Source organism: Rhamphochromis longiceps, linkage group LG17 (assembly GCF_057381845.1).
Source record: "Rhamphochromis longiceps isolate RC_006_pf linkage group LG17, R_longiceps_female_GT1.1, whole genome shotgun sequence".
NCBI lineage: Eukaryota > Metazoa > Chordata > Actinopteri > Cichliformes > Cichlidae > Rhamphochromis > Rhamphochromis longiceps.
The window spans coordinates 16,493,707-16,515,250 of NC_140573.1; the positions used below are offsets into that span (position 1 = coordinate 16,493,707).

Genomic DNA, 21,544 nt, shown 5'->3' on the forward strand with positions numbered 1-21,544 from the left:
CAAAGTAAACTGTGTTAATGAAAAAATTCTGAAAGTGAGATGAGTAGAGTCCAGAACCAAATCATTGTAACTGTGGTAAAAGCTTAAGCATTTACTGAAACGTTGAATATTTCAAGTACTTTCCCAGTTATCCCATGGTGGAATACCCTATTAACCATATATAACATCATTTAACATCATATAAGGTAATCAGAAAACTGATCTGGATGTGATAATTATTTCCATTGTAAAAAGACAAATTTTTTAACTCAGTATGCTGAAATGATGATGGGGTAATGCTTCTCTTCTCTTCTCTTCGCTTCTGCTCACTTCTTCTCTCAGATGCTTATCTCTACCATATGTTGCCCTGTAACATGAATGACTAAAGAGATACCTGTGGCTCCACCGTCTGTTGGAAACACTTACACATACAGATTTCAGTTTTCTGATCTCGGATGTTTTGGGGCAAATTAAAACCTTAAATTCTTTGCAATCTTTTTCTAAACAATTCTGAACAATTCTGTGATCACAAGAGTGCTCTTGCCGTGTTCAGGCAGGTATCAAAATAACCACCACATCTGTTCTGTATGCCAGTGTGATAGTTTTTCTACTTCTCTCTTTCTCGCTCATCCCTGTGTTTTATTCTCTGTGTCCTCCTGTTCCATCTATCTGAGCTCATGTTGTGATATCAGAGTGTGTGTGAGCAGAATTCCAAGGACACATGGGTTGACACAGAGGTGAGCCAGTTCATAGACACGCGTTCAAGGAAATTGGTAGACTTGGGGACCTAGCGGTAGTCATGGGAACTATATGATTATAAGCAAAAACACAAATTAAAATGGTTTAGACTAACATTATCACCCGAGGCACCAAACACACAACCATGTAACATACTGAAAGGGTTCCACCCAGACTGCAATCCTAAATTGGATGAGCAGAAGAAAATGAGAATTTTTTTTTCAGTTCTCTGTTTATATAGAATAAAATATATATATTTTCACAAATTTAAGAACAACACAACCCAATATATACTATTAAATAAACTAATGTTTATTTTGTGTCATATCAACACTATTTCACGCCATAAAACTGTAGACGGCTGGCTGTATTTGTTTAAAATGGATGGCCAAAAAGTTGAATATAGGAGGAATACGAGACAATAGTAAGAATAACAGTGACATAAGTTGTCTGCTTTAGGATGTTCCACCAACATTTGAGTTTAATGCTTCAGACTTGGAGTGTGAACATCTTGACATATTTCCTCACATTTGGTCTTGTTTTTCACAACAGCAGCAGAGCTGCATCTGGTTGTGGCGGATACTGTGGCTTCAAAGCAACAAGGTTCTTTGTTCCAACCTTCTAGTTGATTGTGGTCAATGACCACAACCAAACAGATTGTTTGCGACATGCAGACTACACACGATATAAGACCTATGTCATTGACCTGGAGGGTTTACACTTATAGGTCAGTGATATGGGTATTAGGGTAACTGGGGATTCTAATAGAGTTGAGGAAGACTGTGATACTGTGCGATTCTTTTTTTATGTTGATGATCAGTTTTGATTTTATATTCATTTTGTATATGCCACATTTATAACTGGAGTATATAAGGAATTGATAAATCAGGTAATCGGAGCAGTAGGTGCAGTAACTCACAAACTAGGCAAGTGGCTCCAGCAGATCCCAGGAGCATCATTTGGAGATCTCGGTCCAGATGAGTGCATATATATATATATATATATATATATATATACACGTGTGTGTGTGTGTGTGTGTGTGTGTGTGTGTGTGTGTGTGTGTGTAGTGTACATATATAAGCATATGTACCATGTGCGGAAGGTAGGAAGCACATGGTAAACTTGTACTCTAAATAAAAAGCACTTTTTACTTGAATACAAATTACTTTGAGGAGGAAAAATTTAGTTTATAGGCTGTAAAGGCAAGTATACATTAAAAAATAAAAAGTCATGGATCTTTTTATGTACATAAACCCAAGTGATCTGCAAGTCCATTAAAATAAGCAATAAAGTTTAAAGCAGGAATATTTCAGCAGCAGCAGTTACAGTCTCTTTAATGGCTTTTTTAAATATTCAGTTTTTCCGCAGTGATCTTGCAGTACTTTCATGTATTTAGTGGCATTAAATCTGTCATCTGAAAATTAAACTTGTAAAAACATACAATGCAATACACTTTATAACAAATACAACTCATACTATAGAGATATTACTTTCTGTAATACATACAGTACCAGCAAGCTGGGAACATTGTTGGCCCTGATGTCTAAAAGAAATTCATTCCATAGCTCTTTAACTCCTGGAAGTTATACTGTAAGCATCAGGGCAGTTTAGGCCTCCAGAACATCCTGGGGCATAAATAAGATCTGGGTCCGTGTAGATCGCTCTCACTTTTTGTGTCACAGAAAATGCAACATTAATATTTCCCCACAGCCAACAAATCCACTGAAAAGACACAAACCAGCTACAATGTTAACTGCTCCCACAAACCAGTCAGTGGTTGTAGGCATGGTTTGTGCCTGGTATGTTTATGCTATAGAGGTCAGTTGTTAGTTGTCACACATGCACTGGATGAAATTATGCCTCATTACCACGCACTGGATATACTGCTGCCAAAAGCTTTCAGGGATACATACAGTGTATATTAATTGGTTACTGAACATAGTGCCTTACAGATGTATGTTTGTGTATTATTTGCTGACTATATATGTTAAAGCTCTTTTTTCACTGTGCACCAAAGCATTTAGTGGAGCAGAACAGTCTATTAGTCTACTAGAATACCTAACTATTGGTCGTCAAACTAACACTTTGTTATTCTTCGCTCCACTTTAAAACTGATCTAAAACCAAGACTCTTCTGTAATCAATGAAACTGGCTACATAGGTGCTTTCTGCCATAAATAAACCAACAAATCAATAAGTCAAATGAACAAAAAACTACAAGATGAAAATATATAAAAGCTAGAACATATTTTCTTCATGTCAGATACAAAAATTAAAGAGAAATATATTACACACAATGTGTAATATGTATAGCTATTGCATCCACATAGACAATATAATTTAATATAACATATAATAATATAATATAAGGGTGATGAGTGAGTAGTGATAAGTAATATTGTAAGGAAAACCACAATATATATTTCCACCATATAAGTGTTAGTAACCAGAAAACAAATAATTTATACAAACAGGATGGGGCAAGCTAGCTTCTTTTTCAAAAGCTGGCTTACATAGCTTTCAAAAACTTCAAAATAAAAGAAAGGGGATTGTTCACTAGTAACGTATGACAGATGATTTTGCTCTCTTTGATCAATAAAATCAATTAAATAAGATTTAAAATAAAAATGCTAAAAAAAAGAGCTCTCAGCTATACCCAGAGGCACATGTAGCCTCCTTACCTGCTTACCTTCGTAACTATAGGGAATGGGATACATATTGTCATATTATCTCTGAAACTGATACATTAACTTATGTAAATAGTGTAATCTGTATCAGTTATATTAGGTGTGAGAAGAAGTGCTGACTGTTGCAATGGTAATCTGTAAATATTTGAATGCTTTGCCACATTTCTAGTTTCTCAAGAACTGTACTGTTTTGGGTGGCAGCCCTCTTTCATAATGGCATCGACTTAAATGAGAATCTTTTTTGCACTTCAATTGTTTGACAGCTAATTCTACCTTGCTTTGTCTCTAAGTCTCTGCTCTTACACCACAGTGCCTTCTATCTCTCATTCTGACACATTCACACTCCAATCAGTGTATCCAGTTAGTAGATGACCTGCTGTACTTCCTGAGCTACAGCCACCAAATGAATACTTTTCTTGTCCATGACATTAAAGCAAAGCTTTACCTAATTAACTTATACTGCTGTAAGCTTGCATGAGTCTGAGATTGTTTTTGGCCTTCAAATTTCCTTTGACTCTGCTGCAAGTTCAGAGTGTATCTTTGTTCTCTGTCAGTTCTAAATGTTACGACCTTGGACATCAAGTTCCTCTTTTATGTCTACATATACAGCTTCTGTACCTATACGTACTGATTCCAGCTTACACAAAATTCACTAAGTGTTCTGTTTTCAAACACCTTGCTGTTCTGACCTCAAGAATAATCTGGAAAACTTAAACAAGCCTTGAAGTTTATCCTGTTTGGTTTCTGTAAAGGACTCTGCAGTACTCAGCAAGTTCACTTCACCTTTATTTGTGTACCACCAAACAAGCACATCTCCTCTCAAGGTGAAATGTTTTATAGTTAAATAAAACTAAACTAAAAAATATAAATACATATTTAAGTAAAATTTTCTTTTAAAAAATCCCTTGTTTTTGTGTTTTAATTGGTGTGTTTCCTGGGACTTTGAATGTCTTTAAACTAATAAAAACTGGACTAAACCTTAAGATTTTCAAACAGTAAAAACTGAACTGAAACAGGAACACTCACTCAGGAAATTAAATGAAACTAAACTAAAGTCTGGTTATTTCTGGTATTTCTGCGTATTCAAACCCAGATCTGGATCATCAGACTAATTAGTGTGGATGCTGATTAAGCATTAAGTATTGTTCTTCTATTCTTTCTTCTATTTTATTATTATCTATTCCGTACATTTTTCGCCGACTATCTCCTTCAACACCATTCAGCTTAGAAAAACCATTCAACCACCATTCAATTCCTCTTCTTTTGGACATTACTGCTTCTACTTTTCTCACTTTTAACTTTTATATCTTTTTAATTATTCAGCTTTATTGAACAAAAAATTATAATGTATTTTACGGGGGGGACCCTTCAAATTCTCATTCAAAATGTAGCCATCGCTGTCCTCTTTGATCCAATGTTATTATTATTGTAGTATATATTATGGGGTTCTTTCATAAATGTCATCATGTCCATATAATAAACTCCACATGCATGAAAACTCGGTAGACTAGACATTGCTGTCGCTCACGGTGAAAGAATTTTGTCAATACGACTTGTAGTTTTTTCTTGGGAAGCATTTGTTTCACAATAACTTTTGTCCAATGGGGGGGGCAACCAGGCTCACACCTGCCTGCTTAATGAGCTCTGTCTGTCACTCTGCCAAGATTCAACTTCTTTCAACTGTTGCTGTGTCCCCAATGTTTGCTCTACAGCCATCATTTTACCCTCAAAACGTAGTCATTGTTCTTCTCTTCCAACATTGTGTTTTTCAAAGCTCAGAGATTTAAACTTTTTGATTTGTGTGGCTCTAAGTAGGGGGATAACCTTCTAACTGACCCATAGAAATACATTGTATTTTTAGTCAGGAATTTGTCTCAACAGCAGGAAAGACCCCACTTTTTAAATTGCTTCTGTCATCACATTTTTGACACCACGAGGATAAAAGAGACACTGTTGTGTAGAACAATTCCTTGGGATCCTCACAGTTCAAAAGCTGTTTTGATGGAAGTTAGGGTCTAGGATTTAGATGCAGTCTTTCAACAGGTGCACCAAGGCAGATTTGACAGGGTTTTGCCACAGAATAACAGTATGCCAGTAGTTAGTGCAGGACAACTAAATAGGGTATTCTGATTGGCCTGTTAAATTCAAGCTTATTGTTCATTGGTGGCTTTTTCTTCCGCACACAGGTGGTTCAGATCTGGGCATTTGGAGTCAGATGATGACTTTTAGAGTCATCTTTTCTAACTGAATGATTAAAACTTACGGCATTCAGCTGTCTGTAGTGGATTTTCTCACATTTCAGTCATTCAGTGATTAAAATAATATGAGGTTTCAAGTTTTTTTTTATGCAGATGTTTTCTTTTGTCATTACTCGGCTTTTTCTAATTTACAAACATGTTAAACATGTTCGCTTACTGTTTAACTTCTTCTGTTTGAATCTCTGCTTTCAATAGTTCTGAACTTTTGTTTTCAGATGAAAATTTCTGTATTTTTCATCTCATTCAACATTTTTAACTTAACATGCAGCAATTATTTCATTTCAGCTCAAAACATTCAGCTATCAGCATCCACACTGCAGTTTCTTCAGAAAATGCATTTTCTAGTTTGTATCTGCTGTTGCTTTGTTCTTTGTGTAAATGCATGTATATAATTTCTTCTGCCTTAATATATGTTGTAACTTCAGGTCTCGTTGTGTAGCTTTAATAAAAATCAGTTCACCCGACCTAAAAATAGTGTGTATACATAGTATTATTCATAAACATCTTACATTTCACCTACTCCAATCAAGTCAGTCAACCAACCCTACCAAATAGATCCTCTATAACATGTAGTAATAGCTAAACACTGCACTTGACTGTTAACCCCCCTCTCCTCATTTCAGTCATTCATTAATTAATCTGTCCATTTATCTGTCCTTTTGTTCCTTTGCCTAGCCGATGACTGATCCATAGCGAGGGTCAGACCTTGATGAATTGATGGAGTGATCAGGTGTAAAGAGGAAATTTGTGTGTGTTTGTGTGTATGTGTCAGCTTAAATCCAGAAATAGCTAAAATGTTCTTGACATTTGATTCGTTTTTAATGATTTAACAATTTAATTTCTTCAGTGACCAACCAGACAGATAACTGCATCACTAAAATTCTGGTTTGAAGTTGTTCAATTAGAATTTCATCAATTAATACTTCTGTGGTGTTTCATATAAATCTGCCTACATATTTTGATTTTGTGACACAAATTCATTACAAAAAACATTCTTACACAGACTGATTATGCTTCACCTAAATCAGTTCAGACCTGGAGCGCTAATGCTAATACTTATTAGCAAGCTTGATTAGCATTGGACAGTTATAATGTAATGAACCTGCATTTATAAAGTACTTTTTTAGTCTAACTTGACCACTCTAAGCACTTTCAAGTAAAGACCACACAACAATACTTTACCTGATATAATTCAATTCAAAACAGTTTCACTTATATACCACCAAATTACAACAGTTGCCTTAAGATGCTTTAAGAATAAAATACTTCTTAGAATAAAATACTTTATGCTTTCACAAGCCACCCCCACCCCCCCACTCTCACACACACACACACACACACACACACACACACACAAGAAAAACTGTGTTAGTATCTTCCTGTGGGCTTGGCTTTCATGGTGACACCAAATTTAAGCTGTCTCGGCACTGAGATGATCAAATTCCCTAGACAAATCACTGCACAATAACGCAAGTCCCAGCACAGCAATGTGAAGAGGTCATCCGTAGATATTAATGGCCTGCTGGTTTACTGGTCTGTGAATGGTTAAGTTTATTCAGGCATTATTTAGGGAATGAAATCAATGGCTTTTAACAAGCATTTTAACCCTAGAGAGGCTGATGCATACAGGGGAAAAGGTGGTTTGGGTGACACTGGGATGAGAAAAACAAGAAGGGAAAGGAAATGAAAAAAGGCTAAAAGAAAAGCAAACGAGGCTGATACAGGAATTTTTTAAAAAGACAAACAGAAGAAAGGTCAAGAAGGAAGAAGTCGAAAGGGAGCTGGGGGGAGGGGGGTTAAATGGGGAAGGATGAATGGAGGTAGAAAAGAGGAGGAAGGTTGGGGTGAAAGATGGAGGACAGCAAAAACGTCCTCTGACGCCATGTGGTTTGTCCTTTGCTAATCTGCTGAAGTACTCACGTAAGCACAAAGCAGGGTCATAACGGGGGTGTTATCTATTATTTTGTCTAGAGGAAGATAGATTTGTAAATTCTTGTGGACTGGGCAGTTGTGTTTTTTTATTGTTATCTATGGGTAACTAAAGTCCTTTCTCGCTTTCCCAGAAGCAACTGACCATGAGAGTTGATAAACCCTGATCAAGCAGATCACCAATCTCGCACTTTGCTAATATGGCATTTTGACCAGAACTAAAAGTCCATTACTCTGCCACATTTCACTTTCCAATTTAATCCATCTGAACGAGGATGCAGAACTACACATGAGTTTGAATATCCTACTCATTGGTTTCTACACCATTTTTTATGCCTTTGCCTTATTCTTGGTCCCCTGCTACTTCAAATGCTAATAGATCTACTATGATGGTGATGACCTGGATAAATTTGCTAAATAAATATGACTTTTGCATAAAAAAATGAACAAATCAGTGTCCAAAACCTATCACCGTGACATGTGTTTTATTAAAATTCCACAAGAGTAACAATGTGAGCTATTGTGAACCATGGACATTTATTATGTAGGGGGAATTTGGTGCTTAGATTTTGAAATGACATTATGATAATCCAATAATAAGAGGATTTTTTTTGCATGATTCCTTATCTGTGAGTTACTTCCCACATCTAGTTTGATTTTTATTCCAGCCAGTGTCTTTTAGCAAGCAATTAACGTGAGGGTTTTCCTTCCCTGATCCCCCTCACACATTTTTGTGACTTTTCTGTGTCTTTTTTCTCCTCAAGTAGCGAATGCTAACAACACTCATGTTCACAAAGGTGGTCTGGTCTCTGGTCCTGCACCCTCAGTGACCTTGTTCTTTATTCCATCCATGGTTGGATCTGAGGTCATGAACACAGTAGCGCTTCTTGCTTCTCTGGGCTATGTCTGTTTTTTCTTGTCTTCCCAGATCTGCTCTCTGTGAATTTGAACCGATATGATGTGGTTGCTCTGACTGATGCTCTAAAAGGTTTCCTGCAGGACCTGCCTGCCCCCATCATACCTGCCACCATCTACAGTGAGCTGGTCTATACTGCTCAAGGTACAGTGTGCTACACAGTACAAACAACAGGTGCTCTGAGGTACGCAGATACTTTTGGGTTTACACTGTTTTGGGCACTATGGACTGTGTTTCTAAGGCCTTATGAAATTGGACAGCAATTTTATTGCTTGTGCCTTTCAAGCCCCCAGTGGTAGTAGTCTTTGTATGTTTAGAAAGACATTCTGTGGATGCCTGTTCATAAACATCTGCTAACCATATTGTCATTGCTAAAAGAATCAAAGACAAACGGATTTAATTCATTCTTTGCCTTTCAGTTTCTAAGACACATTCTGATGCAACCTCTATTCTGCATGGAAACAATTTTGACATCCATCTGCCTATAATTCAGTTTCTGCCACTGTACCAAGGTACTTGTTTTGACCAGAGACAAGATGTCAAGGTTTTGAGCATGTTTGCTGTATCGTCACATCCGCCAGAATTTTGCCATGGATAAAAACAAGAAGAATATAATCCTCTGTCAGCTTTCAACATAAACTGTACTGAATTATGGTCTAGTGTCAGTCTCTGTCTCTGTCCCTCTATCTTTCTTTCATTTTTCATTTTCCATACACCTGACCTTCTTGCCCCCCCCCCCCCCTTTTACCTGCTGTCCACTCCACCCAGCAGGTCCTCTTCTCCCTGGCTTTTAGGGACTCTTGAAACTCTAATCCATTTGTCATCAAGCCTCCCTTGATATCCTCCTTTTTTTTGCTTAATGTGTGCACTGTGCATGGTGGAAATAAAAGACCTGTCAGAGACAGACTCACATTAACAGTGTCCGGCAGCCTCGCCTCTGTTTGTCTGCCCCAGGGCAGCTGTGGCTGCAATGTAGCTCCACCCATCACCAGTGTGTGAATGGGTAGATGACTGAATGTAGTGTAAAGCGCTTTGGGGTTCATAGGGACTCCGTAAAGCGCATTAAAATTTACTTATTTTCCATTAACAGATGTCATCCTCAAAATATCTATAATTAATAATGACAAAACAGTAAATCAGTAAACTATTCACCCTGCATTTTATGTTGCAGGTTTTTATACTCACATACATAGAATTAGTAAAAAGCCTTATTGTTCTGTCTTCATCTGTTGCTTGAAATTTGTTGATGTTGTAACACTTAAAATCCCCTCTCGTTAAATACTTTTCCTCTGACTGTTCTTTTCTCCGGGAGTCATTTTCTCATCTGATCTGAATCCTTTTTTCCAGTCAGTGGCACATCATGGGAAATTCCCCTACATTATTAGAAACAAAGATAAAATGTTTGGAAAACTGAAGGGATTTTTTTCAGAAACCTTCTGTACTCTATATGAAGCAACCAGTGGGACGTGTTTTTTATTTTTTGCCAAAGCTATGTATTAAAGAAATTAAAATTTCTCTGACATTGCCTGAGTAAGATCTGTGTAAGATGTAACATGACTGTTTAATTTAATCTATAATGCTTTTGTACATCACCTCAAACTTTATTTGAGCCTTATATTAGTCCAGTCATATTTCTATTTTTCCTATTTTAAAACTTTTTTGAATACTGAAAAATAACCTGTCATGAGAAGATGGTAATCCTGTATTCCTTCTCTCATTCGTTCCTGCAACATCCTGATCACAGTTGACCTTTTGTTATCATGCCTGAGCCACTTTTCTTTCATAGCAACAGAAAGATCTAAGAAGTTGCTTTCTCATGTGTACAAATGCTCCTTAGTCCCTTAAAGTAACAATGTCTGCAGAGCTAAAGTCATTAGATTTGTATCTGAACATTTGTATTTTTTTTACTTCAGAAGTTTCCCATTCTACTTAAATATGTGGTCTGTGAATCACTTATCTTCTTTAATCAGAGGGCTTCGTTTTCCTCCAGCTTGTGTCTTCCTTATCCTTTCCCAGTCCTTCCCCCAGCGTTATTTTTTATGCTTCCAAGACTCATTCATTGCTTTTGTCAGCATTAGTTAACCTTAATGCTCTCACAGAGGTTATTATCTATGAGGATAAAGGCCAGCTGCCTGAGTCAGCCTGATCACTGTCCATCTGGACCTAAACGTGTGAGAGGGGAAAAAAGAAACGGCTTTTCAGTTGGAGGGGTTGATGCATTCAAGGGCATTAATGTGCTGTTGTAACAGGCTCCAGCCTTCTGGCGTCATTATGTTCCCATTGAGACATGAGAGCATCAATGAGGGTCACCACTGATGTTGGCTGATTAGGCATAGGTCTCAATTTACATTCCAGATCATCTTAAAGGTGTAAAATAGATTCAAGCTACATCCATACTGGAAGCAATCAGCAGCAATGTCGTAACCAGGAACTCAAAAAATTAAATGAGATTCTACAGATCCTTATGTTCTTTTTGAACTCTATTTACCCGTACAGCGTTTCAAGTCCTTTGTCTACACACACACACACACTAAATCAGTCAAAACTGCAATTTCAACTGAAATAAAAATGCATCTTATCTCCATGAAAACCCAGGAGATAAGAGGCATTTTTATCTCCAACTATGCTGGTCTGGTCCTAACCACCATAATGTCAGCATGTCTCACACACACTCTTTGGCACACCAAGGAGTCTAATGTCCAGTTGTCCAGTCTCTCAGAGCCCCAGGGGGTCAAACAGGCAACCCAAGTTCTCGCTTCAGCCTTGACCTCCATTGATTAGTTGGGTCAACAATAATCAATAACGACAGACGGGAGGGGGGCTGAATGTGCCAGTTGTCTGTGATCAGTAGAGATCACACAGAGGTAGGGCTGACCTAGGTAACATGACCTTCATTTAAACAAACCAAACACACATATATACACCACAAGTGTCCCCTGAACCCCCATGAGCCACCTCTCTGGGCAGGAAAACACACTCAATGTTTGTATGTTTTAAATGTATTTTTACATTTTATACAAATGTCTCAGTTTTAAACTTCAGTTTTACAGCACCAGGCTTTAAATTTAATTAAATTCTATAAAAACCTCTCCTCAGTAGCTTACATTGTTTCATTGTAACAAAATCCTTACTGGAGTCAAAACAACATAGTTACATTCACTGAAAATGATACATGGATGTACTAGAAATTATACAAAGGTATTTCACACATTGCAACATTTTTATCTGCCTCTTTCTGGCCTACTAAATATGTGTAAAGGTGTAAAATGGCACACTATTCTGAGATGTTGAGAAGAAAAAAAAGCAGACATAACACTTTAGGATGAATTTAGAGTATATTCCAGTTAATTTTACAAGCTTGGGTGTGATTTTAAAATGAGACTTTATTATTAAAAGGAATCAAATAAACTGAATCAGTAAAAAACAAACAAAATTAAACAGAAAAATTAAACTCCATGAGCAGCCAAATAGACTCAGCCATAGATAAAAAGACACGTTGTGTGGAGTGCAGTTAGGAGTCTGTTTGTCCATGGAAGATCAGCACTCTCCCACTGTGTCCTCCAGTCAACACACAGCAGTCTCGGGCACAGATGTTTTTTTTTATTTGCAGCTTCTTAGCCATGATAAAGGGCCTGTGCTGAGAGAGCTTGTCAATATGTCTGGTCCTTCTTGAACACAGCCCATTGTCTAAACCCTGGCTAGTACAAGAAAAGAATTGGTATATACCCTGCACAGCCTCCCATGGTGTCATTTTTATAACCATCCATTTATAGAGGCCATGCGATTTTCTCCTTACTATATATTAGGCTAGCTTACACGTTACTGGCTGTTGGACTAGGACTCAATGCAAATAACAATATCCTGCCAAGGCTTTACATCTCCTCAAAGTCAGCAAGCAGTTAGCTACGTGCTTAAATTGATATTGATGGTGCTGTTTCTCACCCAGCAGCACATCTATACTTCTGTTTAAAAGGAAAGCTGGAATGTTTCTAATGTGAGAAATGTTTGTGCATGTGCCATCCAGGGTGTCTGCTGAGCTGCACAGCATATCCTAGAATGTTCAAATGCATAAATTTTCACAATACTTTGTCTGATTACCACTGGCATTGAGTAACAGCAGGTTTGAAGTGCTTCTGTAAAACATTTAGTTTAAACGTAACGTGATGCTGGAACAGGAAGAAACCACTTGCCTATGAGACTTACCTTAGATAAAGGGCCGGTGATCAGCCCTCTATCTGTAATCTTTAAATGAAAATCAAATGTGTGGTTGACACACCTACTCATCACTGAGTCTAAAACAACAAGGAAAAGTGTCAGATGTCTTAACTTAGCCTTAAACTTGGACAAATGTCCCTGCAGCAGATCCAGTGACCAAAAGACTCTAAATGTTTCTGTCAACATAATAATAATGGATTGGATTTATATAGCACTTTTCTAGGCACCCAAAGCACTTTACAATTCCACTATTCATTCACAGACTGGAGGCAAGTTACAGTTGTAGCCACAGCTGCCCTGACAGACTGACAGACGCAAGGCTGCCATATCGCACCATCGGCCCCTCTGGCCATCACCAGTAGGGTAAAGTGTCTTGCCCAAGGACACAACAACCAGGACAGAGAGAGCAGGGGGATTGAACCGGCAACCTTCCAGTTACAGATGAGCTTCCCAATCCCCTGAGCTACGGTCAAATATGAGTTTGCAAGGCTGTATTACAAACTCAGATTCACCATCCAAAGTAGTGGCTGGTGAACCACTGCTTAGTATGAGCACAGTATGAGAACCTTCCAGTCATGTGACTGTGACTGGCGACCTGTCTCAGGTGCACATTGTCTCTTAACTTTTGATAGATTGAATTAATATGACCTTTACCAACCTTTATTTAAGGAGATTAGACTGGAAGTGGGTTGTGGTCTTATTTGCAAGAGTCCTTCCTGCAAATAAAGACACGACATGAACAGGGTCAATTAATCAAATTGAATTTGTCTGCAATTATGACTTCCATACAGACTAGGTGACATTTTATCAGTAGGGCTGAGTGTAGCTAAGCTTGTAGAGCAGAGCAGTTACTAATCAGAAGGTTGGTGGTTCAATCCCTAGCTGCTCTATTCTACATAGCAAATATATCCTTGGGCAAGGTTGCTCTCTGACTCATCCATCAGAGTGTGAATGTTAAATAGACAACATGTATGTGGGGAAACACAGTTAAATTGTTTTCGCCTGCACTAGTTGGTGCATACTTCTTGTATTGTGCATAGGTCATGCTAGCCTTTGAATTATTCATGGTGGGAATGCTCCAGGAAAATCCTCCTTCAACTCAGCTTTCTCCTGTTCCAGTCCTTTTTAAATTTCATACCATATATAACAAATGCATTGTACGCACTCACTGTCCACCCCTCCCTTTGTCTCATAGTCCAGGACCATTTGTGTTTTTTTTTTTTTATCTCTCCTGGTGCTTAGAGCAGCATCTTTGTGTATTGTGCTGTGCAACAGGAGATTTTTCCCTTTCTTGGAGCAATAGGAAACCAGAGTTGCTTTTTCAGTAAAGTCAAAAACTGAAAATGGTACGTTCATGTTCTTGACAGCAAGAAGTTCAGAAGGAAGCTCAGGCTTGTTCTTTCTCCCTGTCTCCAACATGTTGACCTCCCTATTGAGCAATTCCTCACCCAAGGCATAAGACATGAAAAAAAAATATCACGTGGGATATTATGCCCATGCAGTCCTTCGGCCATGTCAGCCACCACTCTTTTGCCCTGAGTTTGCTTCACCAGTGGACTTGGCTGTGTAAACTTGCATATTCCAGGCAAAGCTGGACTGTGCATCACATGCTGCCCATTTTTTGATGGCATTGTGGTGGGGCATGGTCTGTGGTTCCGCTGCAGAGGAGGCAGACGCACCTGAGTGGCATCCGCAATCATGCCTCGCTGGCTTTAAGGCTGAACTAGGTCCTGTAGTGTTGTGGTTGTGGAAGTGTTCAGCTGCAAGCTGAAAAGCTGCAGCTGTGTGTGAGATCAGCAACCGAGTAAAGTATGCTGAAAAGCACTGAAATATGGACAGGTCTGCCGTGTGTTCGTCACAAACATATTATTCAGGTTTGCTTGTCATATATTGCTGAAATAGACAGCAGCCACAAAATGCAACCAAGCACTCGTCAACAGTCACACGGGGACCTGGATTGTACAGCAGGGGTAAACACTGTACCCACCTTTCAGTCTCAGCATTCCAAAGGCTTGCTGTTGCTTCAACGTTTGACCTGTAAACTCTTGCCAAAATGAGCAGCCCAATGTCAGCTTTCAAGTCAGTTACACCCAAGTCTTTCCAGCTGTCCCCTCTAAATTTGTCATCTGAAGCACAATATTTTCAATTGATGGTGTCACGAAGAGCTCAAATGATGGCTCGATGTCCTCAACATGGCTGACTGCGTATCTGGTGGGGCCTGGAACCATTTTGATAATATTATCAGTACTAAGTCTACCCTGTTGTTGGAGTTGGGAAAGGGTTTTTGGAAGGGTTTCTGTCTGCTGGTGGTTGAGAGACAGCAGGAGGGTTAACACTCAGTCTCATCAGATGAGAATTCCTCAAAACCAAGGTCCTCCTCAACACAATACTCTGTCTCTGACACATTCTCCTCCATCGCACTTTCACTGTCAAAGACTTGTGCCAAAAACTCATTGACAGTAACGTTTTCCCAAAGGACATTTTTAGAGAGCATACAGATTGCAGAGTACACAGTGCACCAATGATTTAGATAGAAGGCAGTCATGAAAGCTTTTATATGTTTGCTCCTCCCTTATTTTCCATGTCCTGTCATGTCCTTGCAGGAGATTCCCACCCACCACCACACAAGAAATATCAGTTGTAATTCAGCAGGTGTGAGGATAGTAGGTCACACACAGAAAGACATGCTTTACAAAGCTAAAATAACTCGGGGTAAAACTGACCCCAGAGGAGTGTCGATGTATGCAAAATGTGTACATCCCAAATTTCATCATAAAAATGTTATGCTTACTTAGTTGCCCCCATCACATAAGGAAAAGTCAAGAAATAGGAAGCCAAAACAAAAAAGTTAACTATTAATTTTTGAATGATGATCATTGAATGGGGTCATTGTGACCCCATGCAATGCTTTACATTTAGCTGTGAATAGCTCCAGTGCAAGCTGGAGGCCACCACCTGATGAAGCCAACTGAACCACATAATCAGCAAAAAGCAGAGACAAGATTTTGAGACCACCCAAGTCAAAGCCTTCTGCCATTTGGTTACGTTATGAACAGAATCAGTGACAAAGCGCATGGTTGAATGCTGTCAAAGCTCTGCCAGAGGTGGGAGTTGAAGATCTGTCGGACTAGGCCTCTGCCAGGCATTCCCAGCGCACCCTCACTAGATTTAGGAATACCAGGACAGTCCATTCAGACAATGAACATTCAGTGTCATTAACTAAATAAAAGCAGGAAAACTGAAGCAGTCGCTTGTATCTATTCTTGGTAATTATAAGGCTCAGAAGGTAGAGCTCGTTATCCACTGATCAAAAGGTTGGTGACTCCTCGAGTCATCATGTTGCAGTGTTTGGGGCAAGCCCAGAATTGCCCCAGCCAAGCTCTTTACATGAGTGTTTCAGCCCTGTAGTGTTTCTTTGACAGTTGGTGAATATGTATTGTAATATGAAACATTGTGGTCTATAAAAATAAGAATGCACTGCAGTCTATTTACAAGAAAGGTAAGACCTGATGCTACAGTATATCTGTTATAGTTAAAATATAGTGTAAATACTATGTATTGTCTACTGCCAAAATCAACATAGGCTGAAAAAGGACATTTGATGAATCATTTTTATACCTAGTTTAATGCTCCAAAGAATTCAGGTGTTGTGTCTTTTCTTTCAGAGAGTCAGAGTGTGGAGGAGTGTGGGGATAGGCTGAAAAGGATCCTTGAGTCTCCCAGCATCCCTCAAGTCAACCACCAGCTCCTGGTCCACCTCACTGGAAACCTGAATCGAATCAGCCAGCAGAGTCAAGCCTCCCCCCGGCTGCTAGGACAGGCCTTCACTGACATTATCTTCAAGCACCTTTCTCTTAGGTACAGATATAAAAACTATCAGGACCTTCAACACTTTCCTCTTGGAAATATCCATGCAGAGTTTTTGGAGGAAACACTTTATTTCATGTGAATTTTCTTTTCTTTTTTTACTGCTGTGAATTTATTTGATGATTATGATGCACTGAGCCACATATCCTTTGGTTGATTTCAAGTTATGTTTGTGGCTGTTAACTTAACTATAATATAAGAGCCCGTGAAGGACAGGAAAGCAATGCTGTTGTCTCTGCCCTATATCATCATTGATAATGACCTGTACCTTAACTCTATGTTTTTGAAGAAAACTAAAAAGCACTGTAGTAAACGGATAGAAAGGCAGACAGACAAGTAGAAATATTTTCTTTTCATTCTCCATTAAGAAATTTTTTTGCTGTTTATTGAACAGGTAATTGAAATGGCACAGAGGAAAGAGATAGTATATTAGGCTTTGGAGACTCAGACAAAAATATGAGAAACATTTATTTATTTTGGTCTTGTTCACATCAAGAAAAATACTAAATGATGCCTTACCTCATATTTTCTTTAGTATCTAGCACTTTTTGGTAAGGCTCAGACAAGAAAAGATGTGTAATTGTTTAAATGCTTACAGACTGCAGAGCAATTTAGGATTAATCAGAGATTCCATACACATGAAATGAGCTATTATGGCATCTGGTGCAAATAACATGGCACAATGTGAAATACCACCCCACTCTTTTTCCACCCGTTGTTCACGTCAAAGGTAAACTTGCCTGACCATGCTACACAAACAACCCTCATTTCTGACTCACTGACTCACTGACTGCCCTCCCCAAATCCAGCACATCTCCACAGTACACAGTGCCAGGAGAAGAAATTCCTTGGTAAATTCTGGAAAAACAGTCACAGATGAACGTAAGCAGGTCACAGATGAACAAAACAATTTCGGAAGCCTTGTTAAATGCCATTCTCCTGGATCTCTCTCTAGGATGTTGATTTTAAAGATGAGCCAAATATCACACTTGGTTTTCTGTTAGCAAGAGCGTTTTTTAAATATAAAAGTATCAGCTGTTTTAGTTGGATGAAGGTAATCTTGTCACGTTTTTATTTGAGCTTGGCTAATACAAATAATCTTGGCCCAAACAAATCTCTTCTGTTTGTTGCTTTTCCTTAGTAGTGGTTTCTTAGCAGTTATTTGACCATAAAGGCCAGATTTGCACAATCCCCTCTGAACAGTTGATGTATAGGTGTGTCGTGGCACTTGATGGTTTTTGAGACTGCACTTGGGGACAAATTCAAAGTTTTAGCAATTTTCCAGACTGACTGACCTTCAGTTCTTAAAGTAATGATAGACTGTCATTTCTCTTTACTTAGCTGGTTGGTTCTTGTCATAATATGAATTCTAACAGTTGTCAAATAGGGCTGTCAGCTGTGTATCAACCTGACTTCTACACAGCACAATTGAAATTGTACCTGAAAGTACATCATGAACTATATTTACTTTTTTATGCAAAACTTAGTTCAATGGTGTCCCTTACTACAATTTGTTTTCACTTTGGTGCTTTGTTTACAGTGCAGATGTAAATCCAGAGCATCACATCAGGATTTTGGAGGCGCTCATCACAACTGCAGGTCGAATGGAGATGCAAGCAGCACCAGGTAGGAAAATAACTATGGAGATGCACAAAATATGTTTGTTTTTATTCTTTTGCCTGAACAATACATTCACTGCACTGATGCATTCTTTCAATATTTTATTTAATAATTTAAAAATGTTCTGACACATGTATAATTGAATTATAAATAAATTTAATTATAAAGGAGCAATAATAGCTTATCAGCAGTTTTGCTGCTCAGGGAAAAGGCTTTTTTGTTATTTTTGTTATTTACCAAGAGAAAAAAGTTTACCTGCCCATATTTGAAAAAAGTATCTTGAATTAATTGTGATTAACCACATTTTTTAAAAGCTGAGTTGAATTTCACTAGCCACACTCAAATCTGATTGATGTCAGGCCTGAATCAACAAATCTTTATGATGAAAATTAAAGCTGTACAGCTACATAAAAAGTCACAGTCAAAGATTATGTCTCAATAGTGACATATTAGATGGAATTACTACAATCAAATTCTAACCTATAAAAATGCCCCATTGCTGTCACATTGATGCACTCCATTTGGAGTCCATTTATATATTGCAGTCAACATTTGAATTGTTGGCCCAAGGATAAAGAACATTAGCTTTGGGGTCTGCCATTCAATTATTCAGTTTTGCCAGTTGATAGTGTTCCTCTGCACTTTCTTTGAGGTCTTCAATCATTTGAAGTTAAGGTGCATGTTTTGCTTTTTCATTGGCAGGGCAAGGTGATATCATATCTGACAGAGCATCTCTTTGTTTGATGTGTACAAAGAAAAAGAGAGACAGAGAGAGGTAGGCTGAAACAGGGAGCTCAAACTCATGTGTGAGCATTTTTCTCACCCATTACCTCCACTAGTAGCCTTCAAATAGCATCAGTGGAGGTCAAAGGTTAGCACTGTGCCTGTTGGCTGTGTGTTAAGACCTCTATGTAGCTGTGTGTGTGTGTGTGTGTGTGTGTGTGTGTGTGTGTGTGTGTGTGTGTGTGTGTGTGTGTGTGTGTGTGTGTGTGGCACCTGTCTCAGCAGAGCTGCACTCTAAGTCTGTTTTTTAAAATGAAGTCTGAATTCACTGAATTCATGACTGTTTCTCTGCTACCTGAGTACTGTGGCTCACCATCTCTGCTCAGTGTGACTGGTATCTGTACATGTGGGTTTATCCTACAGTTGCATGTGAAACCTTAGTCTCGTCCAGCTCGTGTGTCGGTTAGCATGCTAAAATAATGTGAGGGGGGAAAAAAGGGAGAATTGTAAACACCCATATAAAGCCATTCACATTCTGGCCCTTTCTCTGTGCTTTTGTTATGAGACATTTTGCTTCTCAGGCATGCCCATAACTTGGCAAGAATGTAATATACACAAAACACACTTTAAATGCACACACATGTTCTCTGTGTGGGCTGTCTGTGGTCATTTATTTGACTGGTTATGCATCCCATCTGGGTTTGAAATTGACTTTTTGGAGAGTTTATCACAGCGATAGCTAGTGTTACCATGGTGCTTCCTTTGGTCCCATTTAAAGGAAAATTCTGGTTTATTGGATGTTGGGTCTTGGCCATCATGTTTCCACCTTAAGTTGGGTGCACGTTATGTGATGCATAGGTTCAGTGTTGCCTGTTATATTAGTCTCAGATGCAAACATAGCTGGGCCAACATTAGCGTTACTGTAATCCGATTACTTTTTTCAAGTAACGAGTAAAGTAAGGGATTACTATTGCAAAAACGGTAATTACATTACCGTTACTTTCCCGTAGGAACGCTGCATTACTGCGTTACTAAAACCGTGAGTTTTTTTTTTTTTTTTACAGCATAATCCTGATGTACAGGGTAGTGATGGGTCGTTCGCGAACGAAATGGCTCTTAGAGCCGGCTCTTTGACGTGAACGACGCGAGCCGGCTCCTTATCGCGAGCCGTCACGTGGTTTGTTTTTTTTTTTTTTTTCTCTCAGCCTCTCTCTCGCACTTTTTTTCCGCTTCACTCTGCACGCGAGCCTTGTGCTTTACGCTGGGCAGAGGGGGGAGGGGCGGTAGTTACACTCAGTAGCACAGGAACAGAGCCAGAGAGAGAGAAAGAGAGGCAGGGACAACAACATTAGAAAGGTATAGTAATCATCCACAACTATTTTCGGTTGCAGATGATAAAGGATTGAGAAAGTTTATTCATGCAGGTCCATATGACAGAGAATGTACATGTTCTTTTAGTTTTCATATTATAATTTATATTTAATTGTGTTGTGGTTTGCAGTGTTTTGTGTTCTTTTCACTTTAAATTTGTGAAAGGAAAAAGCTGAAAATTTAAATAGTTAAAACTTGAAATGTGAATAGTTGATTTTTGTATTATATGATTTATTCATTACATTTTATGTGGAGTGAATAAATAAAAGTATATTTACGGTGGCCCCTAGAGACAAAGCACATACAAACTTCAAATCACGTACGAACTCTGAAGCATGTACAAACTCCAAAACACGTAAAAACACGTACAAACTCCAAAACACGTAAAAACACGTACAAACTCCGAAGCACGTAAAAACTCAGAAGCATATAAAAACTCAGAAGCACATAAAAACTCAAAACACGTACAAAAGACAACAGAAGTGCTCCAGGATGCTGGGCGCAGTGTTGAGCCTTTGTTATCTTGTGGCTACACAAGCCAGCAAGTACCAACGACCGGATTTGGTGTGTCATAGTAACAGGTAAATGAACTTTTTTTTCAATTATTTGAATATATATATGAGTGCCTGTGTATAAATACACAAACAATACACACATGCTTTCAATTGTGTAATTTAAGTGATCTAGTAGCTCTGCTTTGGAAGTTCAGTTCATGCTAGAAATGTGTTTTGGAGTTTGTACGTGTTTTGTCTCTAGGGGCCACCGCATATATTTATATATAAACATATATAAATAAAACCACTTGTTTTTATGTTAGTAATTCCTTTTGTGCATAATTTTATATTATTGTTAATAATAAATTAATTAAAGCAACAAAACAACCTGAAGAGCCGGTTCGGAGCCGAAAGAGCCGGCTCTTTTTAGTGAGCCGAACCGAAAGAGCCGGATCTCTAAAAAGAGCCGGAAATCCCATCACTAGTACAGGGTCAGCTGCAGGGCACACAGACACACACAAACCTAAATACAAACACATGCTAGTGTGATGAATTTCTGTAGGCCATCATGGTTGTATGATGTGATTAAGGTCAAACGAATGCTCAGCTTTTAGCTGCTGTATTTATTAGTATTTTGCATGTTTCTGTTTGTGGTTCTGTGTCCAGCTCAGTAGCACACGATTACATGGCTCGACTAATGACACACACACACACACACACACACACAGACAGTTAAAGTCATCCATCC

General features: G+C 38.5%; 1 protein-coding gene across 1 annotated transcript in view; it reads left to right on the plus strand.

Moving 5' to 3' along the window:
• Positions 1-19,974, plus strand: part of LOC146649471 (phosphatidylinositol 3-kinase regulatory subunit alpha-like) — a 103,872-nt gene extending 83,898 nt beyond the window's left edge. Inside the window, exons 5-8 of the mRNA XM_085386099.1 lie at positions 8,519-8,650; positions 16,387-16,579; positions 18,129-18,214; positions 18,911-19,974. Of these exons, the coding sequence (XP_085242225.1) occupies positions 8,519-8,650; positions 16,387-16,579; positions 18,129-18,214; positions 18,911-18,987 (488 nt within the window). The 3' untranslated portion in view covers positions 18,988-19,974. The remainder of the gene's footprint in view (positions 1-8,518; positions 8,651-16,386; positions 16,580-18,128; positions 18,215-18,910) is intronic.
• Positions 19,975-21,544: the final 1,570 nt, after the last annotated feature.